We start from the raw sequence: 14,965 nt of genomic DNA on the forward strand, positions 1-14,965 counted from the left end.
TCTGCAAGGTCCTTTAACAAGCCTTTCAAAGAATAAAGTGAGACCAACTTCTTCAACTGTAGCTCATTCTGAAGCTGATTCCATGCAGATGGTGCTGCAAAATTAAAAGCCTTTTTGCCAAAGTCAGTGCAGGCTTTAGGGACTGTCAATAAAAACAGATCCTGTGAATGCAAGTAATATGTTCCTACAGACCTCGGGAGGATGTACTGTAAGTGTTCAGACAAGAATGACAGTAACAGAACAAAAACACAAATAATAAAAGAATAATTTTAAAAAAAAGTAAATAAGGAATAACAATATACAAATTGACATTTGTATGTGCAGGTATATTACAATAGACAGTTTTGTATGTACAGGTATATTATGTGCAAATTTGAAGTGTAGCCTATGTGTGTTAGATAAATAAGTGTATGAGTGTATAAATAGTGTTGTGTGTTCCACAGTTATTGTCAAGTGTTCATGAGATGGATACAAACCTGCAGTAGAACTCATTCAGAACGTCTGCCAGCTGTTGATTCTCAACAGTACTGGGGGATGGTGTCTTGTAGTTGGTGATCTATTTCCAACATTTTCGCCCTGATGCTGAGTCGCTGGAAGTGAACTGAGGCCTAATAATTCTTCTTTGCCACTCTGATCTCCTTTTCCAGTGTGTATTTGGCCTTTGGCCTGATGGAGTTTTGCAGTGAACCATGGTTTGTTGTTGTTGTAAGTTAGATGAGTCCTGGTAGGAATGTACATGTCTTCACAGAAACTGATATAAGATGTTACAGTCTCTGTGAGCTCATTCAGCAGCTTCAAAAACACTCCAATCAGTGAGGTCAAAACAAGCCGGCTGTGCTTCATTAGTCCATCTTTTAACAATCCTTAATACAGGTTTAGCTGATTTCAGTTTCTGCCTTTAGGTTGGTATACGATGAACCAAACAGTGATCAGAGAGCCCCAAAGCTGCCCGTGGAACAGAGTGATATGCATTCTTTATTGGGCTGTAACAGTGATCCAATTTATTACTGTCTCTGGTGGGACAAGTGCTGTGCCGTCTGTATTTTGGTAGTTCACTGGAGAGATTTGCTTTATTAAAGTCCCCAAGAATGATTAAAACAGAGTCCGGGTGTTGTTGTTCTGTGTCTGTGATCTGATCAGCAAGTTTCTGTAAAGCTGAGCTCACGTGCGCTCGTGGAGGAATGTAAACACTCACGAGAATGAACGAGCAAAACTCCCGCGGCGAATAGAAAGGCTTACAGTTAATGGAAAGCGCTTCTAGATCGGGACAGCACATCTTCTTTAACACTGTTACATCTGTGCACCACCTTTCGTTGATGTAACCGCATGTCCCGCCACCGCACGATTTCCCCGTTGATTCTATATCTCGGTCACTCTGAACAGCTGGAAACTTGGCAGATTTAACGCGCTGTCCGGTATGGCATCATTCAGCCAGGTTTCCATGAAACACAGAGCAGCAGAGTGTGAGAAATCCTTATTTGTCCGGGAGAGCAGAAGGAGTTCATCCATATTGTTGAGTAGAGAGCGGAGGTTCGCCAGATGGATGCTAGGCAATGGCGGTTGAAATCCGTGCTGCCTGAGCTTCACGAAGGCGCTGGCTTGCTTACCCCATTTGCGATTATTTTGGCGATTATGGGTAGGGTCTTAGTGTCTAGATTAATGTGTGTAACTACGGGGAGGAAACTCTGACCTTGCTTGTTAGTCCAAAAACATTCAGAATCAGAAATGGTTCATAATCAGTTGTTGGGATGCCTCAAAATAATTGAGCTAAATGTTTCTTTGTTCTTAACTGCAATGTAGTAAAGGGTCTCAGTGCAACAACTGTTCAAAGTTGAGTTCAAATGAAACCCATCATGACTCAACAGTAAGGTTGCTTCACTGGCCTAAAGCTGCTATGAGAGAGTTGTAATTAATGATAAATAATGAAAAAAAAAAAAAAAAAAACATTTAAATTATTACTTCAGCTGACACAAATTAATCTGAAACAAAAGCCTATATTATCATGTTATTTTTTCCATTCAAAATTTATTTTAGTTTATGATGAATAATGAAATCTATGAATTTACTTTTTGTAGCCTTACATTCTGCTGTTATCATCTGTATATGTGATGTGAAAATACAGAACAACAAATGTAAGTATACAAATAAGGCTCTTAAAAATTCCCAAATTTAAATGAATTGTAAGTGATACTACTGATATGTTTATAGTTATATAAACGGTATAGCTGGCCCAAAAATAAAAATACCATAATTTCTTACCTGCATGTCTCTCCAAAACGTAATGACATTTCATCCGTGAAACACAAGAATCAAGGGATGGTGATACTGACTGTAAAGCTCCAAAAAGCACATAACAGTGGTTGATTTGTGATTTGTGTGCATTATTCCAAGTCTTCTGAATCTGAAAAGTGTGAAAAACAGACCATAATTGAAGTTGTATTCACTAAAACAGTTCAGTTTGTATCTGGTGTTCATGAGAAATCATTTGTTTTGTTTAAGTGCAGCAAAGTTAGTGCACTTTACAGCATATAGGGAGAAGAAGAACTTGCTCACAAACCGCACTGGTTCTTGCGTTTGGTCTACTGGGCGATTATGGGTAGGGTTTTAGTGTCTAGACTAATTTGTGTAACTACAGGGAGTAAACTCTGACCTAGCTTGTTAGTCCAAAAACATACAGAATCACAAATGTGACCCTGGACCACAAAACCAGTCTTAAGTCGCTGGGGTATATTTTAGCAATAGCCAAAAAAACACTGTATGGGTCAAACTTATTTATTATTTATTAATTATTTATACTTTTATGCCAAAAACCATTGGGATATTAAGTAAAGATAATGTTCCATGAAGATATTTTGTAAATTTCCTACTGTAAATATATATCAAAAACCTAATTTTTGATTAGTAATATGCATTGCTAAGAACTTAATTTGGACAATTGTTAAGGCGATTTTCTCAGTATTTTGATTTTTTTTTGCACAGATTCCAGATATTCAAATAGTTGTATCCCGGCCAAATATTGTCCTATCCTAACAAACCATACATCAATGGAAAGCTTATTTTTTCAGCTTTCAAATGTTGTATAAATCTCCTTTTCGTGAAATTGACCCTTATGACTGGTTTTGTGGTCCAGGGTCACAAATGGTTCTTACATTTGCTTAACTGATTCATCAAATTAACATGGATTTTAAGTGCAGGGGCCGAATTATCAATGCGTTAAACATTTAAATAAACATAATAAACATTTCGTCCATTTATTATAAAGCATATTATAAAGCATACTTGAGAACTGGAAAGGCAATATATACATAAAACTTATTATAACTTATTATTATTATCCCAGCAACTGAGTAGAATAACTGGACTTGAGAACAAAATATACAGTTCCACTGAAATGGAAGCAGTTTGGTTTTTCAATGTTTAAAGTTCTGGGGCCTCCCCCGTATGCTGCACGCACTAAAACACAAACATTACAGCATGACCACTTTAGTGTTAACAATAAATACATTACTTGAACATTAGTGTAGTATTTGTTTCTGTAAGGATTTGGACTAACAGGTGAGGTCAGAGTTTCCTCCCTGTAGTTACACACATTAGTCTCTGGACACTAAGACCCTACCCATAATCCCCCAGTAGACCCTCCTGCTCATGTGAATATAAAGTCCAGGACTGACAGCACAAAGACACCAAAGCTCAGCACAGGAGCATCCTGAACATCTCTACACACTGAGACAACATGGACACAAGAGCCTCCCTCTCCATTCTGCTGCTGCTGTTTGGCGTCTCACAGGCGTCTCCTCTCATGGTAAGATCTGGTCTAGTGTCTCCCTTAAATGATCAACGTTCCTCAAATGAGTCTTTTTAAACATCTCTGTTTTTGCAGGAGGAAGGGTTTGAAGGAGTGTTTGTGTCAGAGCCAGAAAGAGTGGACATCACTACAAGGATTTTGGAGACCAACAATGGTCAGACACCTTGTAGATTTCTATAAAGCCAGCAATGGGTTTCACAAAATAGTTGGGAAAAAATAGTCTAGAAGTATAAATATTTCACCTAATCTCTTTAAAAACAGGATCTTCTGAAGTCTTGATTGAAGGAGATCTGGTGTTTCCCAAAACCAGAAATGCTCTCTCCTGTTTTAACAACAACTGTTTCTGGAAGAAAAACTCTAACAACATAGTGGAGGTCCCTTACATAGTGAACAGGGAATACTGTGAGTGAATCTCCTTCATACACTGAACATATCTATCGTTCATGTAGATCTCATTTTAAACTTTGTGTCTTTTTGTTTTGCAGCTTCTTATGAGAAATCAGTGATTGCAAACGCCATGTCCACCTTTCACTCCAAAACCTGCATCCGCTTTGTGGCCAGATCAACTCAGACTGACTACATCAGTATCGAGAGCAAAGATGGGTGAGAACTATCATACAAAACTAAAAACATTTAACTGACCTTAGTCCAAAACATTGATTATATTTAACCCCATTATTTCGTCTCTCCTCTCAGGTGCTTCTCTCTCTTATGGTAGAAACTGGTGGCAAACAGGTGGTCTCCCTCAGAAGGAATGACTGTGTGTATCACGGCCTTGTTCAGCATGAGCTCCTTCATGCTCTGGGCTTCTACCACGAGCACACCAGGAGCGATCGCGACCAGTACGTCAGGATCAACTGGGAGAATGTCTCTCCTGATATGGCTGACAACTTCAAGAAACAAAACACCAACAACCAAAACACTCCATATGACTACGGCTCCGTCATGCACTATGGAAAAACAACCTTCTCCATCCAGCCTGGCCTGCAAACCATCACCCCCATTCCTGATAAGACGGTGGAAATCGGACAGAGCCAGGGAATGTCCAACATTGACATTCTAAGGGTCAACAAGCTGTATGGATGCTGAAGATGAGAAATAATTAAATATGGATCATGTGTCTGTAGATGAGTAGTGATGATGGTCTTTACTTTCTGGTGGTGTTCAAGTTATGAAATATGTGATGGTGGTGGGAAAAATAAAGTCAATCAAAGTACATAACAATTTATATTGTTTGCAGTTTTTATTAATAAGGTAAGAGTGTTTATTTTGCAATAATACATGACCACGTATACATGACTAGTCACCAAATAAATATATGGACATGAAATATTGAAAAATCACACCTTAAAATAAAGCATAAAAAAAATAATAAAAAAAAAATCTAAAAAAAAAACTAAAAAAACAAAAAAAAAAATAATAATAATAATATTTTGCAAACGAAATGTTTTCGTGTTGACCCCTTTGAACTAAATGCTTTTTTTATGGTTCGACCTTAGCAATAAAGAAATCACACCCCTCATCACAATGGTATGATCAGCATCGGATTTATGAATCACTGTTAGCACAGAGGGGTGATGTTTTTATAAACTTCCACGTAAGCAGTAACACAAGCAAATGTTTGACTCTGCGAACATTTTGTGACATTTTACTGTAAAAAGTTGTCAAAATAATACATTTAAATTTATATTTTGCGTGACCATATCAACACAGCACCCCTCTAACCTCCGCTCTCCCCTGTAATGGACCGATCCATTGTCTTTTCAGTTGTCCATCCGCGCGTGCGCAGCAGTCTCTTGCCATCCGTGAGGGCTTTTGTGTGTCGGTTTCGGACCTGCTGTTGTCTTGCTTTGTTCTTGGGTTCAAAAAGCCGTTTTTTATCTGCATTCATTTCGGTAAGTCCTCCATTTGTTTTATATATCTATAATGAGCGTATACAGCTTGGTTTTGAGTTTTTGCAAACCCGTGTTTTGAAAGGATGGCTCACGTTTGTGATTAGCTGTTTAAATCAATAATGATGACCTAGCTACATAAATCAAATCAATTAACTAAAAAAAAAAAATATAAATAATGTTCCTTCCTTTCTTTTATTTAATTTATGTCAATTAATTATTATTTCTTTCTTTTTATTATTAAAAAATAACTATATATAGCGATAATATGTGGCGTTTAAATTAGATTCGGACCGGTTAGGCCTCATATTAGCCGGTTAGCTTTAGCGCGACACCGGCGCGTGAGCTGCAGTTCAGACCTATAAAAATCGTCCTTAAAATAAAGACTTTTATGCAACAATATATATGCATGCAATAATGGATTGATTTGATATTAATGACATTAGTTTATGCATTTTGATCAGGAGGCAACGTGACTCGTGGTTGCACGCTGGATCAATGCAGGTTTAACTGGATCTGTAAATAAACCAATTTATTAAAGGTTTAAATCGTTTATAACGTTTTAAAGGTGTTTTTTTGCACCTTTTCTATTAGAATCATTCTGATGGTTTTGTTGGGTTGGGATATATCATGCCGCATCTGCCGTTTCCTTGATGCCTCTATTGATATTAATCTGAACACAAATATGTACACTAATATTTTAATTTTGTGTCTTCTTAGGTGTCTTTTATGAATAATCAAAAGCAGCAAAAGCCAACGCTTACCGGCCAGCGTTTTAAAACTCGGAAAAGAGGTAAGTAGTCTAAGGAACAGTTAATAACAGTGTTTTAAAGCCGTGCCTCCCATTTGAAACTTTCCCTTGTTTCCTCGCAGATGAAAAGGAGAGATTTGACCCTACTCAGTTTCAAGAAAGTATTGTTCAAGGCTTGAACCAAACTGGCACAGATTTGGAAGCGGTTGCAAAGTTCCTCGATGCCTCCGGCGCCAAGCTTGACTACCGCCGGTATGCTGAGACACTCTTCGACATCCTGGTGGCTGGAGGAATGCTGGGTAAGCAACCGTGTGCGGTTCTGTCGATGGGCTGGTATTAATATCTTTGCAGTCCTTTTTTTTTTTTTTTTTTTTTTTTTTTTTTTTTTTTTGCTAATTTATATAAATGTGTATGTATTTAAATTCATTTTATTTTGCTAAATGTTTAGAAATAGCTATATCTAAAAGTCAAATTTTTAGTGGATGTAAATACGTATCTACAATTTATATTTTTATTTAATTTTACTAAATATTTTCACTAATTTGTACAAATAATTTAGCATATCTAAAAAATGTAAAGTAAATATTACTTACTAATATTTTAGTAGTCTACATCTAAATACATTTTTTTCTTAGTGTTTTCAACTAATTTGGCAGTATCTACAGGTTTTTTTTTCCCCAATATTTATACATAGTGTACATCTAAAATAATTTGTCATGAAATATTTGCACTAATCACTTATATCTACAATTTATAGAACTTTTACCATTATATTAATAAATTATACTATAATAAATATAAACTAAACTATACTAAATCAACTAAATGTTTTTTTTAATCGCTACAATTTATACTTATTAATTTACTTTTACTAAATATCTTTATATAATGTGTACATCTAATTTTTTGCTAAAGATTTTCTACTAATTTATTTACTAAGTTTACTTTTTTTTGTTAAATATTTCTTATTTTACTAGTATTTTTATAATATAGCTTGTCTCACTTGACTGTTAAACATGTGCTTTTGTTCCATCCAATATTTAATGTCATGAGACATTATTATGAGGACAAACTCTTAAGGACTTGTTTTATAAGATGGACCCATAAACACTTTTGCAATTTCTTTCAATAGTAAATGTAAAGTATCTTTTATAGAAATGTATGTGCAATGCTTTGTTTTATAATTGTCTGTTGAATTGTATTTTGTATTGTTCTACTATACTTAAACGGATACTCCACCCCAAAATGAAAATTGTCATTAATCACTTACTCCCATGTCGTTGCAAACCCGTGAAAGCTTCGTTCATCTTCGGAACACAATTTAAGATATTTTGGATGAAAACCGGGAGACCTGTGACTGTCCCATAGACTGCCAAGTAAATAAGTGTCAAGGTCCATAAAAGGGTATGAAAGTCATCAGAATACTCCATCTCCCATCAGACGTGCAATCTGGGTTATATGAAGTGACGGGAACACTTTTTGTAAGTAAAGAAAACAAAGTATCATTCAACAATTCCTTTGTCATCAATCTCCTCTGTGTCTCCATATCACTGTATGCTCTTCTGTATCATCCACGCCACAAGGATGTGCTGTTTCTGTGTATTTATGGATGGTACAGAAGAGCAGAAGGTGATATGGAGAGAGACAGAGGAGACTGTTGACAAAGGAATTGTTGAATAAAGTCATTATTTGTTTTCTTCACTTACAAAAAGTGTTCCCGTCGCTTCATGTAACCCAGATGGAGTATTCTGACGATGACTTTCATACCTTTTTCTGGACCTTGACACTTATTTACTTGGCAGTCTATGGGACAGCCACAGGCCTCCTGGATTTCATCCAAAATATCTCAAATTGTGTTCCGAAGACGAACAAAGCTTTTACGGGTTTGGAACGACATGGGGGTAAGTGATTAATGACAATTTTCATTTTGGGGTGATGTATCCCTTTAATAACTAATCTTTGCCATGATATTGCCTGTGAAGCTGATGTGGCAATAAACTTAAATAAGACTGAACTAGTATTTTTATATAAAATATAAATCCAAAAATGTCATTTATTTAAAATTATTTATTTTTGTTCTCCCGCAGCCCCAGGAGGGACTCTATCTGATGACATGACCCGTACTGAGTACTGCCTCTTCACGGCAAGTGAAGACCTGGAGACCATGCAGGCTTACGCTCAGGTATTTAGTTATGTGCTGGCTGGCTGGAAAATTCTCGTTTTGGAGCTTCATCTGAATTAATATCGCTGCGGCGGGTGTAATTTGTTTTTACCGGCTTCCCCTTTACATGTCTTAACGTGTTCACCTTGTGTTGTAGGTTTTTAACAAGCTGATCAGGCGTTACAAGTACCTGGAGAAAGGGTTTGAAGAGGAGATTAAAAAGGTGAACTAAGGATAACACCATATTTGTTAGTCAAACAAAGTGTGTCGTTGTGCATCTGGAAAGTATCGTTTTTTTTCTTTTTCCACAGCTGCTGCTGTTTTTAAAAGGGTTCACAGAGTCAGAGAGGAATAAATTGGCCATGCTTACCGGAATCCTGTTGGCCAATGGCAATATATCAGCCTCCATCCTGAACAGCCTCTTTAATGAGAACTTGGTCAAGGAAGGTAATGACAGACCTGTTTAATGGCTCTAGACTAGCAGTGGTGCTTTGAGTGAAGAGTTTGTAACCAAGTTGTCATCTGGGTTTTATTGCAGGTGTGTCTGCCGCCTTCGCTGTGAAACTGTTCAAATCTTGGATCAACGAAAAAGACATCAACTCAGTTTCTGCTAGCCTGCGTAAAGTTGGCATGGACAACAGGCTGATGGTAAATATTGTACTGCAGCCTCAACTTGGAATGCAACACACAAAATCCCAAAAGCATCCAAAATATACCTTAATAGAGTAATATAAAAGTTATGTAAAAATCTATGAATAAAATGGTAAAGGGTTAGTGTGTGAATAATACTTTGGTTATATGTAATTAAAACTATAAAATTAATCAGAAATAAAATTAAACAGGATCTTTGAATGTTTTGGTAAATCTGTAAACCGTTTAATAACATTATTCGGCATTAATAAGAAAAAATTAATTAAAATAAATTAACTTAAGTTGAAATATTAAAACAAACCTGAAATTTAAAAATAAATTAACAGCCATATAAGAATACAACTTCACATCAGTGACAGAATGACAAAAGCACACGTTACTTGAGTAAACTGAAGTGAACAAAAATCTGAAATTTTACAATTTTGTTTGCAGCCTCAAAAGATGTTGAACTTTTCTTATGCCACATCAACCTCATGCCTTTTTTTTTTTTTTTTTCCTTGTTGATGTAACCTCTTTTGTGCAAAACAGGAGCTGTTCCCTGCCAACAAGCGTAGCTGTGAACACTTTTCAAAATATTTCACCGACGCTGGGCTGAAGGAGCTCTCGGACTTCGCTCGCAACCAGCAGTCCATTGGCGCACGCAAAGAGCTTCAGAAAGAACTGCAAGAGCAGATGTCGCGCGGCGAGACCCTCAAAGACGTGAGTTTCTGCCTTGTCTGTCTCTGCCTGTTTTAAGTTTTTCTTTTTTTTTAAGTACATTTTCTGATTTTTATTAAAAATTGAATCGTTATCCATATTTTGGCTTTGAAGGTTTACTGTGCCTGTATTTGATACATTTTTCCTTGTTTGCTCCCCAGATCATTGCCTACGTTCGTGAAGAGATGAAGAAAACGAGCATCTCCGAGCAGACAATGATCGGCATCGTGTGGACCAGTGTCATGAGCTCTGTCGAGTGGAATAAAAAGGAGGAGCTCGTCACGGAGCAAGCCATCAAACTCTTGAAGGTATCTGATGCTTCTGGAAGGTTTAATGATCCATAGTGCTTCCTTTAATCAAATTAGCGGTAGTAATCTGTTCTGCTAACTCTTTGCAGCAATACAGCCCACTGCTGAAGGCCTTCACCTCCCAGGGCCTGTCTGAGCTCACCCTCCTGCTGAAGATCCAGGAGTACTGCTACGACAATATCCACTTCATGAAGGCCTTCCAGAAGATCGTGGTGCTTCTTTACAAAGGTGTGTCTTTGATAGCTGATCTTTTCAAGACTATGCACTGAAGCCCAATGCTTGGCACACTGTGGTAGTTTTTGTACAAAAATGTTACCTAGCCTGTGCAGCGCTATGCAGAGGTTTATGGCTGGTTAAAGTGTTTTGAAGATGTCTTGGTTTTTTTTTTTTTTTTTTTTTTTTTCTTCATCTAGCTGATGTTTTGAGCGAGGAGGTTATTTTGAAGTGGTACACAGAATCCCACGTGGCCAAAGGAAAGAGCGTCTTCCTCGAGCAGATGAAGAAGTTTGTAGAGTGGCTGAAGAACGCTGAAGAGGGTAAGCAGGTTTTTTTTCTTCTCTGAAACGTTCAGATTAAAATAGTTCCTCTAATGATATTATTTGTTGTTTCTTTCAGAGTCCGAATCTGAGGAAGAGGAGGGAGACTAAAACACCATGTCAGCAGAATGTTTTGTTACAGAAGTGCTTGTCTTTCTATTTTTTTTTTTTTTTTTTGTAATTATTTCTTTTGGCTTTTTTTTTTTTTTTTTTTTTTTTTTGATTCTACCTCCTGTTTTTCAAACCATAACATTTAGATGTCATTTAAGGGCTTTATGACAAATGATTAATTTTAACAGATTTTTCTAATATTAAGGTTTACACTTAATATAGCACAAAAGTGGTCAACCTTTGTAATTATTTACTCACTCAAGGAACTTTTAAGTGTTGATACAGTTTGGACATCTTAAATTATTGTTATAGTGATTCCTTTATGAATTGACATTCCATTGAATTAGATCAGGCTGCCTTGTTTGCCTTTAAGACGCCCTTTTCTATATGGTATCGATGCCTTCATGCCCTGTCATGATCAGTGTCCACAAAGGGAAAAAAGTCACCTTGTCTCATCGTGATGTTATTGCCAAAGGCTTAAGTCCTTCTCCCATAATATCATCAGCGTTCTGTTCCCTGCCTATGAAACTGTACAGTGCTGAAAACAAATTGCAGATCACCCTGTAAAGACCCTTAAATGACTCCCAACCTCTTCTATGTATCTTCATCTTATGTCACCGATTTCTTTAATCTTAATTGACTTTTTTTAAGAAATAAAGACCTAGAAGTATATGCATTGTGCTTCTTGCCTTGCTTTCTGTTTAACATGCTGGTTTTTGAGTAATTGCAAAATCAGATTTCAGTCCACCATTTTGAAATTGCATGCAGTATGTGTCTTCCTCCAGGGGGCACCTCAAAACCAAAGATGGAGCTCATTCAGAACAGTTTTCAAAAATAATTTTATGGTTTGAAAAAGTCGCGAGTACAGATGTTTTTCTTGTACAAAAATACTTACTCATTAAATAGCAGCTCATTTTGAGAAGAGCGGACAATTAAAGCAACATAAATAAGAGCAGACAACACAATAATTATAAGTATTAGACGACAGGCTAGTGTTTAAGATTAAGATTTTTGAAGGTATGCCATATTGTTGGTATAATGCATTTTGACCTTTAAAATTAAAGGTTAAAAAATGCAAATATTTACAAAAAGCCTTTCCAGAATACTATATTTCCAGTACATTATGTGGTAGTTCCATTGCACTTTTTTTTTTTTTTTTTGTATAACGTCCATATTGAAAAGTGTTTTTATTGCAAGGAACAGTCATTCTGCACAGTCTGCAGATTCAGACAAACCTACAAGCTGAAATTTTGATTTGTGCAAGACGCGCAAGTAAACATTTTGGATAGAAACGACTGGTTGATACATCTTGATGCTTTCACAGAAATAATTCTGCCTTCAAACAACACGTCAAAGATGCAGTATCTGAATATAAATTGTAATCACAATAAATGTTAGGCTCAAAATTGTCTTTCCTATTAATGTAAACAACATAAAAGGTTCAGCAGTTGATGTTTCAGTGGTGTACTTAAGCTTAGCGCACGCTACAAGACAGAAGCTTGCTGATCTTTCCCCAGACCTTTGTCAACTTAAAACGTGCCAACTTTTGGGACACATTCTGGAACACTTTCTGAAATCAAATTGGCCTTTATTAAGTCATGCGCACTTTAAAATGCAAGAGAGCTGCAATTAGCAATAGGCAGTGAAATTCCCAGATGAAACTTCCAGCTACCTATTTTTCAGAAGGCCACGGTCTCGTACATATTTCATTTGGTGCAAATCAGTGGACAAAAAACGAAAAAACCCCGTCATATTGCGAATCTATATAGTATATATAGTATGTCAATATGATATAGGAGATAAAATTGCATGCTGTAGAGTTGAATATGATTGCATAATTAACGCATTAAGTCTGCACTCTAACATCGACGACAACAAGTCTTGAAATGCATGCAATGCAGCAAGCTTCTGCCTTGACGTAGGCGCTGGTGAGTTGAACTTATGCTTAAATGGCCTTCCTAAATGCAATTTCAGTGAAATATATAAAACTGAATGTGGCATTTTATGATTTAGAAGCACAAGCATGCCATTTGTTGTTATGGTGTGACCTCGATGTACCTTCTTACTGAGCCTGCACTGGTGAGCACTACTACTCAACAGTCTACACAACATTATCTCACCAAAGCCTGGACTCAAAGAAAGACTAAAAAGATTTAGGGTAGCATTCGAGACAAGGATACTTAACAATTGAGGTCAGGGTCATAACCCAGGGCTCGTGTTAGGGATCATGTACCTTGACCAACACTGAAAGATTATGCCTTCATAATGAAATACTTCCACCTAAAACATTCAGTCATGTGCCACTTAAACTTTCTAATAAATATTTAGCATGCTTTGCCCAACCCAAATTATCATGCTGAGGTTAGAATCTTGTTTACAGTCTCCTGAGAGCCATGTTGGGATCGTGGTCCTGGCTTAGATGTGGAAACAAGAGGGAGGGGATGAGATTTTTGCCCACCGTTGTACTGACAGCGACCACTGCAAACCGCAAGGTTTCAGTTACCATCATGTGACGTGCAAGAGGCAGACACAAGACTGTTTTTTTATGGTGAGGGATGGTGTAGCTTACTATATCTGATACTGAAATAGCCTACCACCAGTTGCAACTTTACACATATTCTCCGGTTACATTAACCAAAACACCGTTAATAAGGTGGACACACATGCAGAAAAAGTGCAGATTCGTCTCTTTTCATGTTGCCTGTTTTGTCTGTCCTCAGAGATTTGAAAAAGAAATGTTTTGTCTCTGTGCAAGGCAATGTCTCTTTACATGTAAACATTCAGAAGTTGAGAGCTCGTATGTAGCAGCGGTCAGTTGGGAGAACTTCTGCTGTCACGCAGTTGTGTGCTTTTCCCCGTCTCTAAGCTGCAGAAGTACATGATAATTGAAAGGTGTTAGAATTCACACCCGCACAACAATCAGTTTACAATTCTATGTGAAATACATACATGCATTATTGCAGCTGAACACTTAAGAGAACAATTCAGGTAGCTACAAGGTACTTCTGGCAAGTAATATAAAGTTTTGGCATGCAAATACATGACCAAATATGTCACAATTTCTGGCAATCCAACCTTCACAGAATCAACAGGTGGCAGTTGATAGTTCACCACCTTCAAGGACTCACCATTTTCCTTTGGTTACTCAAGCAGAAGGTACAGATGGGTCGGATTGGTGGAGTTTTGAGTTTGGTGTTGCTTTGTAAGATGCTGTGATATTTCAGACACGGTTGCCCATCCCTGCAGTCCTCCCCTAGCAGAAGTACATTGGCCAAGTGTGAAATGTAGCTTGATGCCAGTCGCAGGGTCTCGATTTTCGACAACTTCCTGTCGGCCGGCTCCGTGGGGATAAGGGTACGCAGAGCCGTGAAGGCAGTGTTGACGCTGTGTGTGCGGTCTCGCTCCCGAGCGTTAGCTGCCTGACGTTGTTTGCTCACCCCTGCAAGTCTACGACCCCCTCTGCGTCTCCCCGCCTCCCTGTGGCCCTGCATGGGGCTCCCAGCTCCGGTGGATTTTTCTGAGCTTTCGCTGCCACTGTCGAGCTCATCAGGGTCGGAGGGCAAGCTCTGGGTATCGTGTGCGGCATGCTCGTGCTCCCCTGTGGTAGACTTCATGGCGTGCAGAGACAGACTGGTTGTTATCGGTAGTCCATGGCGTAGATGCTGGCTGCCCATGGTGCTTTAAGCGGAGTTAAAATAGCAGCCGGGGGGCAGCTGCGTCTGATCCGGTATCCAGAGATCTTCCGTGGCCCCGAGGCACTTCAGCATGCCATTTCTTGAATGACTGTTCCCTTTCTGGATTTGTCCGCCACCATGTGGCTGTGGAAAAGGATGGACAGGTGGAGCTGGGGGGGCCACCTGTCATGCCCCAAAGAAGGAGGACGTTTGAAGATATATAAATAAGTGCACGCACCAACACACGTATAGGGATTTTGGTGTTTTTTTTTTCTTTTCACCTCTGGCCTAAAATATGTGGGTGATCTTGTGCAGGTCAACAGGAAGCGAGAATGGTGATCTGATCTACCTTCTCGGAGAAGACCCACCTCTGTCTGTCT

The 14,965-nt window shown here is 38.0% G+C and overlaps 2 protein-coding genes and 1 pseudogene across 2 annotated transcripts; 2 read left to right on the plus strand and 1 right to left on the minus strand.

The window, feature by feature from the left end:
- The first annotated feature begins 3,641 nt into the window (after window positions 1-3,641).
- On the plus strand, window positions 3,642-5,029 carry LOC109061828 (annotated as a pseudogene).
- A 526-nt stretch (window positions 5,030-5,555) lies between these two features.
- On the plus strand, window positions 5,556-11,583 carry LOC109046613 (basic leucine zipper and W2 domain-containing protein 1-A). The gene is made up of 12 exons (XM_042711755.1): window positions 5,556-5,700; window positions 6,418-6,490; window positions 6,571-6,747; window positions 8,536-8,630; window positions 8,767-8,832; window positions 8,921-9,056; window positions 9,148-9,257; window positions 9,789-9,959; window positions 10,118-10,264; window positions 10,354-10,492; window positions 10,678-10,800; window positions 10,880-11,583. The coding sequence occupies exons 2-12, from the start codon at window positions 6,427-6,429 to the stop codon at window positions 10,909-10,911; spliced, it is 1,260 nt and encodes a 419-aa protein (XP_042567689.1). The 5' UTR covers window positions 5,556-5,700; window positions 6,418-6,426; the 3' UTR covers window positions 10,912-11,583.
- Window positions 11,584-11,900: 317 nt separating this feature from the next.
- On the minus strand, window positions 11,901-14,711 carry LOC109046610 (transcription factor 15-like). Its single transcript, XM_042711757.1, has 2 exons — window positions 14,040-14,711; window positions 11,901-13,777 (listed from the first exon to the last, which is right to left on the minus strand). Exons 1-2 carry the CDS (start codon window positions 14,583-14,585, stop codon window positions 13,745-13,747), a joined length of 579 nt encoding a protein of 192 aa, XP_042567691.1. The 5' UTR covers window positions 14,586-14,711; the 3' UTR covers window positions 11,901-13,744.
- Window positions 14,712-14,965: the final 254 nt, after the last annotated feature.

Source organism: Cyprinus carpio, chromosome A22 (assembly GCF_018340385.1).
Source record: "Cyprinus carpio isolate SPL01 chromosome A22, ASM1834038v1, whole genome shotgun sequence".
Classification (NCBI taxonomy): domain Eukaryota; kingdom Metazoa; phylum Chordata; class Actinopteri; order Cypriniformes; family Cyprinidae; genus Cyprinus; species Cyprinus carpio.

Bases quoted from the DNA above. Each gene is read 5' to 3' on its own strand.
- LOC109046613 (XM_042711755.1), top strand. From the start codon at position 6,427: ATGAATAATCAAAAGCAGCAAAAGCCAACGCTTACCGGCCAGCGTTTT. The intron at 6,491-6,570 runs GTAAGTAGTCTA...GTTTCCTCGCAG, and splicing joins TTTTAAAACTCGGAAAAGAG to ATGAAAAGGAGAGATTTGAC. The intron at 10,493-10,677 runs GTGTGTCTTTGA...TTCTTCATCTAG, and splicing joins CGTGGTGCTTCTTTACAAAG to CTGATGTTTTGAGCGAGGAG.
- LOC109046610 (XM_042711757.1), bottom strand. From the start codon at position 14,585: ATGGGCAGCCAGCATCTACGCCATGGACTACCGATAACAACCAGTCTG. The intron at 13,778-14,039 runs GTGAGTCCTTGA...GTACTTCTGCAG, and splicing joins TGAGTAACCAAAGGAAAATG to CTTAGAGACGGGGAAAAGCA.